We start from the raw sequence: 16,718 nt of genomic DNA, 5'->3' as shown, positions 1-16,718 counted from the left end.
AGGTCCATCTATATCAATTGTGCTTTCTGTTCTTCTGAGCTGATACCATTTCTTATGATAGCCTTTATGTCACACTTTATACTAAGATGACAGACTTAAATGGTCATCAACTAAAGATCAAAAACAACATTTTCCATACATTCCTTTACTTATTTTTCACATCTCAGGATTGCTCTGGCCCAAAATTATTGTTCTTACTTTTCTGCGAGTGTCCCGAACATGACTTGCAATTTTCTCAATAAAATTCCACAAAGCTCTGCCTCTTTCAATCACAGGTTACCTTGTATTAGACTCTTAATTATAATTGTAATACTCAGCCACAATCACAGACAATTACAAGAAAGTACAGGATATAAAGAGCCAATTCCAAAAAATGGAAATATACCTTCCTGTTCATTACTTCATTTTCCATCATCTGCTCTGTCTATCATGTCTAGTGTTTAGACTATATTCACATATTCTAACCATCAAGCACTGGCACCTTTGAAGAGCAACCTGATTAGTCCCATTCTACCATTCTCTGCAACTTTACTTCAAGAATTATAATGCATTTAGTTTAGCATATCATCTTGGGGGAAAAAAGAAACATCAATACGCACATCTTTGTCATAGAATCAGAGTCATACAACAGGGAACTAGACCCAGGGCTCACCACATTTATGCTGACCATCAAGCATCCATTTTCACTAATCCCACTTTTTCCCCCCCTCTAGGATCTCCATCAATTCCCCCCTCACAGCCCCTTCCCATCCTCCCTCCCCCACTGGTTCTATGCTATGGGGCAGTTTAGAGTAGCCAATTAACCAACCATCCAGCTAGTTTTTGGTACGTGGCAGGAAACTGAAGCACCATGAGGAGACCCATGTGATCAAAGGGAAAACATGATAACTCCACAAATGCAGCACCTACACAGTCAGTATTGAACCTGGGACTCTGGAGCTGTGAAGCAGCAGTGCAACTGTGCCATGAATAAATGAATCAATCACATTCCAAAGAGAGTAAGTTATCTACTTTAAAAACTGCCAACGCAAGTCATTTATATTTAACTTGTTTAGTATTGTGTTATATGGACATTTAAATGAGCATTACTTACTGTGATCTTGGTGGCTTTGTTCAGAATATTCACCCACTCAACCAAGTCTTGCTGATCATTGGCTTGCAGAAAGTATTTTCTCATTCCTGCATTAATGACTGTTAAGATACAAAAAGTAAAAAATTATGTTACATACTAATAAAGTAATGCAACTATTAACTGTTTAAATGCCTTTTTTTTTAAAAAAAGTAGTTTTTGAACTAGGGTTGTAATATCCGATTGCAAGTATGTGCTTAAATGTTGAAAAGTACATTTTTTTTACCTTGATAAATGAGAGATTGCCTTTGATACAAATCAAAGGGGGAGTTTACCATATGGGCCACTTTCTCTTGTTCAATCAACAAAGCTCTCCTGTCTCAAAACAAGAGATCAGGGTATATTCTGAACAGAATATTTTAAAGATACTTTATTGGAGAAGTTATCATTGCAATTCACAAGCAAATGCAGTGTGTAATATTCTGATGCAGGTACATGCTTGGTTATCAAGAAATTATCCATTAAATGTGATGTGGATGGGAGAAAACACTATATTACTGCCAAAATTCCTGTTCCTGATCGTCACCTCCAGATTTCTGTTGAATACAAATACTTGATGGGCTTCCTTCCATGTACTTCTTACAGGGAATCACTATGCTGCAGCAACCACATCTACACAAAACCCTTTAAATACTTGCACTGAATTTTACCATCCTTCAAAACAAAAAAATTTCAAGACTCTGTAGGTTAATAAGAATCTCAAAGTCTATGTAATCCACCTATATACAACTCCACTGTGGTTTGACACTGATGTTAAACTTAAAACTACAAATAAGATGAACTAGTTTAATGAAGTAAAGTACTTCACTATGTGGTTATATGCATTAGCATTGTCAGGGTATTTTCTTACACAATCCTTCAAAAAGATTATAGCAAGTCATCAACGTCAAAACAATTTTCACAACTAATCTGCAATTGGTACGGTTAGCAAGTTCAATTATAATATCTGTTAAGAATTCTGAACCAGCACTAGAAGCTGTGACTTTCCTTGTCATTCTGCAAGAACAAATAATATGCAACGCTTTTCCGAGGAAAGTTTTGACAAAAGCTCAGAAAGAAAATCTGTGATGCTGATGGTTAGCTACTAAATATTTTTTGTCTAAAAGATGCGATAACCTTGCTAAACTTTCTAAATTACAAAAAAATGCAGTTCTATCTACATTTGCTGTGCCATTCTCAATTTTCACAGGGGCAGTTTATTTCAATATTCTACTGAGATGCAAAGTTGCAAATTTTAAACATCTGTACAAGTGAAGGTTAAATTTGTCCAATCAGGACGTGGTCATTTTTCCACCATTAATTAAATACATTCACATACCTGCAAGGAACCATGCACACAATTTGTAGGAAATGCTGTAGCTTTAACTCACTTCTCAATGCATCTGCAGATCTCAGAAAACTTCTCACAAATCCCCATAAAAGTATAGTCAACCTGATAGTGAGTACTGCTTTCATCTGAGCCTCTTACACCCCATCCTGTTACACAGGTTGCTTGATCACATGCTGGCCCCAACTGCTTCCACAGTTACACATATTATTCAGTTAACCATACCATGCACAGATGTACAAATAGGTGCACCATGGGAACAACAAAATAATGGCCCGGATACTACCCTTCTACAGCCTCAGGTTCCAGAGAAAACTGCCAGTTACCAGCATTATGCAGGTCAGTGTGCTCCAAACACCCAAGCCAATATAATGCAGTACTTAAGTCAGAAATGCGTTCAAAGGTCCAATACTAGTACTTCTAACCTTCAACCCCGCTGCCTGTCTCAGCACTGCTTCTGTGGGTAAGCTCAACCATACTAGCTGAAGGGACAAATAAACTTTGCATTTGCATGACTGGCATATTAAATGGAAATCATTTGAATGGCACTGCCAACCTGAATGGACCAGCTAAATGGATGTACATGTTCTGCTTTTCCCCTTAAACATTATGTTATATATTTAGTTATGAGTTTTAATATTTTTTGAACAACATTTAGCATTAGTTAAATCTACTTCAACCATTTTTAATTGTCTTTGTACACCTAAGAATTTAGAAACAATCAAAAATCCCTGACATATGAGCTCTCCAATCCAGTACACCACCTGAAGCCATACCACTACCTTAAGACTACTTTGGCTTATTAAATAATATTGTATTTGTATATCAAAGATTAACCTTGCAATTGAATTCAAATACAACATACTAGGGTTTAAAAATTGAAGCAAAAAAAAAATCAGCAGATGTTGGAAGCATCTGTGGCGAGAGAAACTGTTAACTTTTCAGGTCATTTTTCATCAGATGTTTCACTCTGCACCAATGCTGCCAGTACTGCTCAGTGTTTTCTGTTTGTGTTTCAGATTTCCAATACGTGCAGTATATTGCAAATTCTGACACAGATGTACATCTTTCCTGGCAGAGAAGTAGCAATGAACTGAACAGTTACAGGCAACCCCCGCATTACGGCCATTCGAACAACAGGAACTCCTCTTTACAGAATTCACAAATCACTACCCAAAAATTTGAGATACAGAATAAAATTTGCTGTCATAGAATTTACGTGAAAAAAAATAAATAAACAATTTATTTACACACGTGCAGATGATGCAGCTTTGCATTACAGAAAACAGTCATGTGGTCTGTTTTCTAGGAATGCAACTGCTCCCTCCCCCCCCAAACAAATAATGAGACGGTGCATCCATGTCAAGATTGTGGAATTCAATTCCATTCTAGAGGAATGTAAACATAAAGGATGACTCTCCATTACAGCACTTCAAGAATCCTTCACTGTCAGTGGTGTCATTCATATGAAGAGCAACGCCTTTCAGTTAAAAGCAAAGCTTCAGGCGATTTATTGAAGTAAAGCAGGCTAGGTCACCATTCTATTTAGTTCAGACTTCAAGTACAACTAGTAATTATTCTTCAATCAACATATTTTTTTGAAAAATAAAATACTCAAAAGTATTCACAATACTATTTGTGGGACTTGTTGTGTGCAAGTTAGCTGCTGCTTTCCTAGATTACAATGTCATAAGGACATGAAAAACACCATAAAAAAGCAAGTCTTTCTTAATTTAGACTGCACTTCAATAGTAATCCAGGATGTGCACTTCAGGATCCTGGGAGTATGATAAACCAATGCATAATTGAACAATTTTTTTCCCCCTCTATGGTAGGATAGAAAAGTCTGGTACAGTTCACATTCAACATACCTATATGTAGTATCTCAAAATAATTGGTGGCATCAACTAATAACTCAGACAAAGAATTAATATTGAATAACACTTACCAAAACAGTACTCTGCTTTTGGTCGCTGCTTTGTTGCATCACTGACCTGAAAAATCATAGGTATCAAGTCAATGTACAAGAAAAAAAATGACAAGTTCTATTTTCTGCAGATTTTTAGCAGATAAAAGAGCATGCTTATAAGATACTACCTTTAAATAGTTAACCACAGATAATAATGAAAATACATGGAAAGAAGTGGATTAGAAAAAATGTCAAAATGTGATTCTATGATTAAAATTAACATTTAAAAATCAAAACTGACTTTCACTACAACTGCATACACCTTTTCACACATTTTGAATTCCAGATTTAGTTGTGTAATGCATATAGCAATGTCTTGCAAATTAATATAGATCACTAATAAGTATTAGCAATGACAAAAGAAAAAATTCACACCATGTGAAACTATTATTATCATGTGTATTTCTATCTCCAGCATTCTTTGGCCTAATTATAGTATGTTTAATTTCAATGCAGAAAATTGTGCATCCAAGGCCTACTGGGAAATGCACATAATCTGCTATAACCCCAAAAGGTAAAGGCAAAACCAAAATAAAGCCACGATCTCAGAAGCACCACCTTTCTAAAGAGGCAGGGAAAGCATGGAAGCAACACTGCTCCAATTAAAATTCTTGACTCAACCAATGTTACTTTGTTACCATCAATTTATGCCATTTGTAGAACTGGCTGGTACACTACCCGATATGATATCATTGGGTACATTTTAGAAGCATTGGTTGTGATGAACTGTCAGATACCCAAGAATACAATAAATCATAATTCCAAGCTCAATCTTTCATTGAATGGGAACAGATTTGGTTTACCAAAACAAAACAATTAAGGCACTGGATGGAACCAACTGTTCAAACTCAAAACATTTGAAAGGCCAAATGAAAAGAGAATAGAAAGACACTAAAAACACTGTTGCCAGATGTCCTAAACTGGGACTTAACCGGAGGACAAGTTACAAAATGCCACAAATAGCAGGCAAGAAAAGCAGATAGACAAGTAATTGGCAATACTTCAAGAAATGGAAAAAGAGCCAAACCAATGCACCCCATCCTCCCAAAAATGCTGTTTATAGTGGCTTTGTAAATTAAATAATGAAGTTTCATATTGCTTAAATAAAAATTGAGCACAGCACAATGACTTCATTTATTGACTTTAGTGCACAATATCAATATCTAATGTGTAATCTAACTTTAGATATACCCTTATCCAAAGTAGACCACATTGCCTTCAATAAAAATACTACTTATGGAAACCCTTATTTTGAGTAAAAAGCTTGTAATGGAAAAGAAACAGATTGAACTTCAGAACACAAAGCCTAGATTATATCTAAATTCAGATTCCAAATTTGTGAGATGTGTCTATGCCTACAAGCCATCTTGTAATGCTATGCAGTACATGGGTGATAACAAAGTCTTAGTATGTATAGTCTTAGATATGCACCTGCCAGGTATTCGGATTTAAGACACCATTTCCTTCTGCACTGCAAAAATGCAAACATTTTGATATTTCTATTTGTTAGGATAAATCCCATCAAAAAAAATCAAGAATTACCTTAGAAACGTAGGTAAGCTTAAGAGCTCCAACATACGATGCTCCTAAAGGAAGATTCTAAAATGAAGCAAAGATTTAAAAGTAAAAATTAAACTCTAGTGACTTCAGTACAAGATTTTTTCAATATATTCATCATCCATTAAATGTAATCTAAATGTGAAATTCTTAAAATTTCCCTTTAATTTGCCTTTGAAATATAATCTAATATGTTGATACATAATCAAAATGGAAAAAGTACACCAAAATATGAACAATATGTACAGTATGGCATCCAAAAATATCTGAGATGCATTTTATCAATAGCTTTATGGTACAGCAGAAGTTGCTTTCTCAGAAAAGTTGGGGTTGTTTCTCCCCCCCCCCCCCCCCCCCCACAGCGAACAATGTTGAGAGGTGATTTGACAGATACAATCAATATCATGAAGGGTTTAGACAAAGTGAGGAACTGTTTCCACTGCTGGAAGTTGTAGAATGTCATAATTTAAAGTGACCGACAACAGAATTAAAAGTAACAGAAGGAAAAAGATCTTCCACACAAGTAGGCATGATCTTGAAGTTCACTGCCAAAAAGGATGGTGGACGCAGATTTGTTTATTCCTTTCAAAAGGATATTAGATAAAATATTGAGGGCAAAAAAATATACAGAGCTCAGGGAAAATGTTAGGGTCTGAGAATGACTGGATCGCAGAGACCAAATTTTTGGACTCAACGTGTGGAATGTGTAACTTATCTATGATTCTTAAAGTTCTTTGAAAATCAGTTATCAAATTTTTATAATGCACATCTTTACATTAAGTAGTAAATCTGCCATTTGCATCATGTCCAAGAATAGTAATTTCATGCAGAACTACTTTCTAAAAAGAATTGTATACATCAATAACTAGGTTATCAAAAGAAAACGAAGTGGCTGACCTGCGGATTATCCATATACCACAGCAAACTATCTGCCCGAGTGTCCAATATAAAGTATCGACGCAGAAATTTTCCACTGTTTTCATTTTCTTCAATGTCTAAAAATCCACAAATTCGATTCTGTCGATCCACATAAGGCATTTCTGACCCTCCACATCACACTGCAAGGGAAATTAACTAATATCATTGCATAGAACTATTTTGTTATCCTTTAGTAAATGTTGTGACCTCAAATGCAAATGAATCTGACACGTATAGTTTTAACTTTCTCAGGAGCTGCCCAATGCAGTACACATTGAACAATGTATTTCTTAGAGTAATAAAACACTAAAGGATCAAGCTGCCAAGAACCATCTTATTAATTCTGTTCTGCTGTAGATATTTAACACGTTCAAGGAGGTTACTATACAATCCCAAAGCTCATGATTTTTTTTCTCCCAAGGGTTGAATTGGGGGAGAGCTTGGGAAGAGAAACAAAATAAGGATTTGCAGTTCAGAGACAACCTATTCAATCCATTGGTTTGTACTGCAGTTTATAAGCCACAAGCCCATTCCTTAATCTACCATTCCTTTCTCCCTCATATGCATCTCGCTCACCACTTTCATGAGAAGGGATGAAAAATCAAAGCACATAAACACACGTTTATCTTCAGTTTTCTTTTCGTACAACTCCCAAACTCAACTTCTACATTTGCCAACAATTTAGAATGCTTTTCACCACTGAAGGTTTGGGTGAACTGATAGTTCTTAAAATCAAATATTCGGTAACTTGATGGGAAGCCGAAGCAACACTTTTCATGCCTCCTCTACCCACTATACTCAAATGACCTCCTGTCTAGTAATTCCCAGTATCAAATAGCACAAAATTAGTAAACTCAAACACGTTGGGTAACAAAAACCCTCGCCCACTAATTCACATGTACGACATTTGTTCTCCCACAGCTACACATTAGCTTCATCCTACTTCATCAGCCTGAGTTGAAGGAACAAACCTCTATAAAACCTAATATACATACTACTGCAATGAAAAGGAAATCATTCATCCTCAGTCATTTGTGTAAAAACACGATGAAAATATCAATTGGATGCATGCTTTTTTGTTTGAAAGAAATTGTGTGATTGGCTAAGTGTGCGTGGCAACTCAGCCAATAAAAAGGTAGGGTAAAGCAGAGTAGCCATTTTGGGAATGGCCATTGAGAGAGTGGACCAGTGTAGGAGTGGGAATCTGAGGCTATGGCGAGGAGGCACAGGTGAGTAGCAGGTAAGAATGGGTAAGGTTTTTTTTAATAGTAGTTAAATAAAATTACAACCAATTAAGTAGGGATGCAGGATCAGGTGATGTGTTGTAGCTGCATGATGTGGGAGCTGGTGGACCCCATTGTAGATCCTGGTGACCACATCTGCAGCAAGCATCAGTTGCTTGAGGAACTCGGGCTCGAAGCTGATGACCTGAAATCTGAGCTTCAAACACTGTGACACATCAGGGAGGGGGAAAAGTTACCTGGATGCTGTGTTCCAGGAGGCAGTCACAGCCATTAGATTAACTACTTCCAATTCGGTCTGTGGTCAGTGACAATAGAGTGTGACTGCAAGTGAGGCAGGTAGGAGGATCCAAGAGGTGGTGCTGGAGGAGCCTCAGCCCTTAAGCTTGTCCAACAGGTCTGAGATTCTTGGTCCCTATGTGGATGAGAGTGGGGGCTGTAGGAAGGATGAGCAAACTAATTGTGGCACTGTGGTTCAGGGAGTCATTGAAGAGGGGGCAGAGAAAAGAAATGTACTTGTGATTGCTGATAGTATAGTCAGGGGAATAGACAATTCTGTCACAAGGATCGAGAGACCCGAAGGTTGTGTTGCCTGCCTGGTGCCTGGGTTCGGGACATCTCATCTAACCTGCAGAGGAATTTGGAATAGGAGGGAACGATCCAGTTGTCATGGTCCATGTGGGTACCAACAACATAGGTAGAACTAGGAAAGAAGTGTGTGTAGTAAATTCCCCAAACTCCAAGTCCAGGAATAGGTCTCAAAGTTCAGTTCAGCAAGCCGTAAGGTGAAATGTAAGCAAAGGCTTCTTCAACAACCACCGTTGACTGAAGACAAAACATAGAGACAAAATAGAGAGTAACTACACAAATCCAAATGTTCCACTTTGAAACTCATACGACACCTCAATCACGGATGTTCTTCATTCCTTTGTTCTGAGGTATCTGCCACCCCAAAAGGCAACAGAGATGTGGCCGTCCACGCAAGTACCTGTTTCCCTCTACAGGTTAATGACAAAGTGGACTCCACTGAATTACTCCAAAAAAAAATCAGATGTACTGGTATTACAGTTGAGTAAAGGTAACTACAGAGGCACGAGAGAGGAGCTGGCCAAAGCTGATAGGTAGGGGACCCTAGCAGGGATAACAGTAGAGCAGCAATAGCAGGAGTTTCTGTGAGTAATTCAGAAGATGCTGGATTAGTTCATCCAGAAGCAGCGGCATTTTAAAGGATGGGACAACCATGGCTGACAAGGGAAGTCAAAGACATAATAAAAGCAAATTAGAGGGCATATAATATTGTAAAACATAGTGGGAAGCTTTTAAAAACCAACAAAAGACAACTAAAGGCAATAAGGAGAGAAAAAAAATGAAATATTAAGGTAAGCTAGCCAATAATGTAAGAGGATACCAAATGTTTTTTCAGATACATAGAGTAAGAGGCAAGAATGGATATCGGACCACTGAAAAATGATACTGCAAGAGGTAGTAATGGGGAACAAAGAAATGGTGGACAAACTGAATAAGTATTTTGTGTCAATCTTCACTGTGGAAGACACCAGCAACATGCCAGAAATTAGAGTCAGGTAGCAGAAGTGAGTGTAGTCGCTATTACTAAGGAGAAGGTACTTGAGAAGCTGAAAGGTCTGAAGGTAGACAAGTCACCTGGACTGGATGGACTACACTCCAGGGTTCTGAAAGTGGTAACTGAAGTAGATTGTGGAGGCATTAGTAGAGATCTTTCAAGAATCACTAGATTCAGGAATGGTTCTGGAGGACTGGGGGAAAAAAAAAAATCACAAATGTCACTCCACTCTTGGAGGAAGGGAGGGAAAAGACAGGAAATTATAGGCCAGTTATCCTGAATTCAGTGGTTGGTACAATGTTACAGTCCATTATTAAGGATGAGGTTTCGGGGTACTTGGAAGCTCATGATAAAATAAGTCAAAGTCAGCATGCTTTCCTTAAGGGCAGATCTTGCCCAACAAATTTGTTGGAATTCTTTGAGGAAGTAATAAGCAGGATAAATAAAAGGAGAGTCAGTAGATTACTTGGATTTTCAAAGGCCTTTGACAAGGTGCTACACATGAGGCTGCTGAACAAGATAGGAGCCCATGGTATTACATGAAGGGTATTAGCATGGATAGAAGATTGGCTGACAGGAAGAAGGCAAAGAGTGGGAATAAAAGGAGAGGAGAATGGGCAAAGAAGTGGCAGATGGAATACAGCATAGGGAAGTGTATGGTCATGCACTTTTGTAGAAGGAATAAAAGGTGTAGACTATTTTCTAAATAGGGAGCAAATTCAGAAATCAGAGGTGCAAAGGGACTTGGGAGTCCTAGTGCAGGATTCCCTAACGGTTAACTTGCAGATTGAGTCGGTAGTAAGGTAAGCAAACAATGTTAGCATTCTTTTCGAGAGGACTAGAATATAGAAGCCAGGATGTAATGCTGAGGCTTTACAAGGCATTCGTCAGACCACATTTGGAGTATTGAGAGCAGTTTTGGTCCCCATATCCAAGGATGGATGGATGTGCTGGTATTGGAGAGGGTCCAGAGGAGGTTTACAAGAATGAACCTGGGAATTAAAGGGTTAACATACGAGAAGTGTTTGACTCTGGGCCTGTATTTGCTGGAGTTTAGAAAGATGGGGGGGTTGGGGTGGGGGTGGGGGAATCTCATTGAAACCTACTGAATATTGAAAGGCCTGGATAGACTGGACATGGAGAGGATGTTTCCAGTAGTGGGAGAGTCTAGGACCAGAGGACAGCCTCAGAATAGAAGGACATCCCTCTAGAATAGACACGAGGAGGAATTTCTTTAGTCAGAGGGTGGTCATTGGGTATATTTAAAGCAGAGATTGATAGGTTCTTGATTAGTAAGGGCGTCAAAGGTTACAGGGAGCAAGCAGGAGAATAGGAAAAGTCAGCCATGAATGGTGGAGCAAACTCAAAGGGCTGAATGGCCTAATTCTGCTCCTCTGTCTTATGGTCATGCTTCAAAGATTCACCAGTTAGCTATTGTACAGAATTTTAACTGCTTTGAACAGTAACAGTTAAAGTGAAGATGAGCATTTCAAAACCAGTTAAAATTGACAATTTTTCCAAATTTTCTAAAATTAGTTTGTAATCTACATGTTGTAATAGAGTCAAATATTTAAACGTAATGCCATCTCAGTAGAAAGAAAGAAGTGTTTACACTTCAACTTGACTTGCAGAATGGCTGAGTCTTCATGTCAAGTTGGTGTCCTTAAATAACAGTGCAAGGTTCCAGAGTGCTCTTGCATCCAGCTCACAAAATTAAATTATGGGCCTGATCACCAAAGTAAAACATTATGGATTGAGCTTTATTATTCTTGTTTCAGCTTTCTATAGGTTACCACCGTGTATTCTAAATTAACACATTCAGAGATTGAAAAGACAAATGTCATTACACAAGTCTAAACAAAATACATATTGTACACTTGTCAAGTGCTAACAGGAAGAGTTTTGTTTTAGCATTCATTCAATGAAAAAAGGGATAGTTGTCAAATTCCATCTAGTGGATGTAATTTAGTTGCAATCCAATGCAGAAGCAGTATAAACAAGTGTGTTTACCCATTTAACGTAGTTGTCAAAATGAAATTCTCAAGTTTGCTGCATGGATATTCCATCAGTGATTGTGTTAATTCTTACAAACACACTTCAAGCAATCAAGATTTATATTTGGATTACACTTTGGGAGTACAGAAGAATTTCACCCACTCTTATGCATCAATTCAAAACAAACAGCTCAAAACTATGCACAAAGTTGCGCCAATTACTGTATTTTCCATTGTTTTTAAAGACCTTCAAATTAAACCTTGTTTATTGTCTAGAACAGCAGTCAACCAAGAAAAATACATATGTAAATATTAAAGAATGATCTTTTAAAGCAACAACTCAGGCAGAAGTTTCAAATTCACTAGTAAGTTGTACACGTTTAAAATCCTCTGCACCTCACCAAGTTGACAATACCCTTGCACATCTTCTAATAAAATAATTCTAAAAATAATATATCAGAATTTTGTAACATCTTCCATGGTCTCCAAGAGTTAACTGGGAACCTAATTTAGTTTAACTTTATGGGAATTCTGTGACTAATTCTATGACCCATCTGGAGTAGTTTCCAGTAATGATCAATTGGCCTTTTAAAAAAAATATGGCAGTGCTCCACACACATCATGATGAAATCACACATTACTCTGGCATTCTGAAAGCTGTAGATACTATGCCTCCTTGTACAACATACAAATGAGCTTTAAAAATGCAACTGTATGCCTACAGAAATAATAATGGGTCTGAAACAAAAATTACAAAATAATGATGAAGGAGGACAATGCAGCACAGAAGCACCATTCAGCCCAACAGAATGTGCTGCTGCTTATAGTACCTTCCTTCTCCCATTCCACCCACCACATCTTAGTCCTTTGGTGCATCTCTCAATTTATATGCATATACATATAAACAAATATTAATATAGCAAAAATTCCAAAATGCATCAGTGGAGCACCATTAGACAAAATCTAACACCAAGATGCTAAAGGCAATTGGCCAAAAGTTTGGTCAGGAAGTTGGTTTGAAGGCAGAGTGTACTAAAGGAAGAAACAGAGTCTCAAACACAGTTCAATGAGAATGAAACCAGTTGTTGCTTAATTTCGAGACCGCTTTAACAATTTTTAAAAAATACATTCAAACCCAGAGCATTCCACAGTACTCCTTTTCATTTAATGAAGATGAGCAGTGCCTATCCTTGTTTTCACTTGAAAAGATTCTTAAACCAAGGCAGTCCTGCTGATAAAAGCAGTTCCAGTTCTGTTGAGGAGGGATTTCCAGGATCTAGACCATGCAACAATGAAAGAATGGCAATGTATTTCCAACTCAGGCTGATGATCAACTTGGGCAAGGAATCAGGTGATACTTATCCCATGCACCATTACTCTTTGTTTCTTGACTGTAAAGGTAGTAAAAGGTAGTAGGCTTTGGACCTGCTGATGATGTAGCTAAGTAATTGCAGTGGATCTTGTAGATGGTACACTCTGGAGACACGGTGCACTGATGGTGGAAATAATATTTGGTATGGTAGAGTTGCCAATCAAGTAGTCAGTTTTGACCCGAATTCTGCTGAGCTCCTTGAGTGTCATTTGAGCACCACACATCCAGGGAAATGAAAAGTATTCCATCGTGCTTTCCAGGTGGTGAAATCAAGATGCAAGTCATTTGCCATGGGATACTGAACCTCTGACCTGCTCTTGTAGCCTCAGTATTTATGAACTGGTCCAGATGAGTTTCTAATCAACACTGAACCCAAGGAGATTCATGGGTGGAAGACAGGAGAGACTACAGGGTAGATCAGCAAACTGACCAGAGCATCATGTTAGAGGGAGCCATTCAAGCTGTTGCAATGAAAGAGAATGTAGTAATGACGAGGGACAGCACGGATAAGCGAATAGATAACATTTTCTGTAGCTATAAGCATGGATCCCAAAGGCCATGATGCCTGCCCAGTGCCAGGGTTAAGAACATCTTTTTGAGGCTAAAGAGGAACTAGGAATAGAGGGCAAAGAGACAGTTGTCACAGCTCATGGAAAGTAATAGCATGGACGAGACCAAGGAAGAGGTTCTACTCAAGGGATAGAATCCAAATTAAAGAATAGTGATCTCTGGTTTACTACTGGAAGTACATGCAAATTGTTATTGGGTAAATAAGATCAGAGAATTGAAAGCGAGGCTCAAGGATCGGTGGAAAAAACACATTGGTTTTCAATTACAGGAAATGCAGCATTTGTAACAAAATTGTTGAAATAATGGTTACCAGTAGCTGTGGTTGCAAAAGGGGCTGGGTAACTGATATTAATGATTGGGCTAAATGCATAGAGAGAAAGGATCATAAAAAAAAAATAGTATCAGTTTGCGCAGAGCTAAGAGAAAGGGCAGAGAACACTGGTGGAAGTTGACTACAGGTCCGCAGTAGTAGTTACGAAGAAGGGCATGGCGCAAATCAGGAAATTAAAAGAGGCATGTAACAAGGGGTAATACAATAATCTCTAAATATGAGCAAACCATACTGAGCAAGCCAAATTAGCAGTGGAGGACAAATTCATGGACCACGAAGGAGATAATTTTCCAGATCAGTATGTTGAGGAACCAATGGTTAATGAGCTTGCACATGACACCAAAACATAGTAATATAGTAGACAGTGACGAAGATCATCTAAGATTACAACAGGATCTAGATTAACTGGGAAAGTGCACAAAGGAATGGCAGATGGAATTTAACTCTTAAGTGCAAAACATTGCACTTTGGGAAGTTAAACCAAGGCAGGACTTGCACAGTAAATGGTAGGGCCCTGGAGACTGTAGAACAGAGAAACCTAGAGGTACACATGTACATAGATCCCTGAAAGGGATGACACAAGTAGATGGGGTAGTTAAGGCAGCATTTTGGACGCTTGCCTTCATCAGTCAGGGCATAGGGTAAAAGAGTTGAGACATCATGTTACAGCTGTACAGGATGTCAGTGAGACTGCACTTTTGAGTACTGTGTGCTGTTCTGATCACGTAGCTATAGGAAGAATGTCATTAAGCTGGAAAGGGTACAGAGAGGATTCACAAGGATGTCGCCGGGACTGGTCAACTTGAATTACAAGGAGAAACTGGATAAGCTGGGGCTGTTTTCCCTGAGGCATAGGAAGCTGAGGGGTGACCTTATACAGGTTTATAAAATCACGAGGGACACAGATAAAGTGGACGGTCACAGTCTTTTTCCCCAGGGTAAGGGAGTCTGAAACTAGAGGGCATAGGTTTAAGGTGAGAGCAAAAAGACTTAAGGGGACCTAAGGCGCAAATTTTTCCACACAGAGGGTGGTGAGTACATGGAACAAGATGCCAGATGTGGTAGAGGTGGATACAATGACAATGCTTAAAAGACATTTATACAGATACATGGAATATGAAAGGTTAGAGGGATATGGGCCAAATGCAGGCAAATGAGATTAGCTCAGGTAGGTACCTTGGTTATCATGGATAAGTTGGGCTGAAGGGCCTGTTTCCGTGCTGTATAGCTCTATTAGCAATTACTACCATCTGTATTTCACAAATAAAGATCTACAAGGCAAAGCACCTCAATAGGAAAAGGGTTAACGTCCCCAGGAAGAGCATTATAGCCAAGGATTGGGAAAATTTCAGAATTCAGCAAAACAGACCAAGGCACAAGAGAAAGTAGAATCAGCAGCAGTCTAGTAAGCAACATAAAAACTGATTCCAGAACAGTTCCCACGTCCTGAAAGGTATCCCACAATTTAAGAGGGAAAAAAAAGAACATTGGACCAGTTAGCCTGACATGAGCAGTAGAGAAACGCTGGAATCTATTATTAAGAAAATGGTAACAAGGCACTTGGAAAATAATTTCTCTTTCCCATCCACCCAATCCTATTACATTTGATTAATCTGGTTGTTTCTTTTTGAGGTTGAAATGAACAGAATAGATAAGTATGAACCAGTGGATATGATAAATTTGGACTTTCAAAAGGCCTTCAGTGAGAGGCCAAACAGAATTTTTAAAAAAATATAAACAGGATTAGCACTCAAGATATTGGAGGTAATACCCTGGCACAGAATGAGGAATGGTTAAAGGGCAGAAAAACAAGGGATAAATAGGTCATTTGCAGGTTGAGAGATTACATGACTACTGGGTGCACAGCAATCTGTGCTGGGGCCAGAGCTATTCACAATCTATACTGATGACTGGGAAGAGCAGGATTTTTTTTCCAATTATTTTATTCGTTTTTCCAGGATCTGGGCATCACTGGCAAAGCCAGCATTTATTGCCCATTCCCAATTGCAGGAACTATATAATAACAATAGAGGATGCAGAGAAGCTGCACCAGAACACTGTTGGGAGGTGCAGAATTATATGTATAGGGAGGAACTTGCCAGGTTACAATTGCTTTCTCCAGAACAAAGGAGGTTGGAAGAAAGTTTGACCGAGGTGTAGGCTTTAGTTTAAAGTAACTAATTCCCCTTATTAATTAACAATGAGTTGTTAATGGGTTCAAGGATTTGTGGAAAGAACAAAGAGTGGCCTACTGCCTAAAGGGATGGTAAAGACAGAAACCCTGACCACATTAACAAAAAATACCTGGTAGGCCTCTCAGAGCTGCAGCTGACAAGAGCTTGGAAATCTATATTTTGGCCAGCATGAGCACAATGGGCCAAATCCCCTCCTTCTGCGCTGGTTCCAGTAACTTAAACTTCTTTGCCAAAACTGAAGTGTAGTCACAACTATAAATGTAGGGAAATCATATGTAAAAATTCCTTCAAATGGAATGCAAGAAATATTTCATGACAATGGAAATAACAATGCTGCCTGCACTGTTTTATTTAAATCCATCCTTCCATGAAACTAAACCCTGCCTTGCACGAATCGCCTCCCTTCCCTTGGCAGCACTTTGGGTATCTGTACCTTCAAGAACAAGTTCCAATGGCAAGAATTCTCTCCTTAAATCAATTCCTTTGCCTTTTAGATCAGTCTTAAAACCATCTTTTTGACTAAACATCCCTGC

General features: G+C 38.4%; 1 protein-coding gene across 6 annotated transcripts in view; it reads right to left on the bottom strand.

Annotated features, from left to right (window-relative positions):
• The window catches only part of plekha1b (pleckstrin homology domain containing, family A (phosphoinositide binding specific) member 1b), a 59,916-nt gene that overhangs the window by 31,436 nt on the left and 11,762 nt on the right, over window positions 1-16,718 (bottom strand). For all 6 annotated transcript variants that reach the window (XM_052027481.1, XM_052027482.1, XM_052027485.1 and 3 more), the window contains exons 2-5: window positions 6,880-7,040; window positions 5,968-6,024; window positions 4,405-4,450; window positions 1,094-1,191 (exon numbers count right to left, since the gene is read on the bottom strand). In XM_052027481.1, the coding sequence (XP_051883441.1) occupies window positions 1,094-1,191; window positions 4,405-4,450; window positions 5,968-6,024; window positions 6,880-7,020 (342 nt within the window). In that variant the 5' untranslated portion in view covers window positions 7,021-7,040. The remainder of the gene's footprint in view (window positions 1-1,093; window positions 1,192-4,404; window positions 4,451-5,967; window positions 6,025-6,879; window positions 7,041-16,718) is intronic.

The sequence above is a fragment of the Pristis pectinata genome, chromosome 12 (genome assembly GCF_009764475.1).
Source record: "Pristis pectinata isolate sPriPec2 chromosome 12, sPriPec2.1.pri, whole genome shotgun sequence".
NCBI lineage: Eukaryota > Metazoa > Chordata > Chondrichthyes > Rhinopristiformes > Pristidae > Pristis > Pristis pectinata.
The sequence above is the reverse complement of the archived record's forward strand: the minus strand, read 5'-3'. Positions and strand labels throughout refer to the sequence as shown.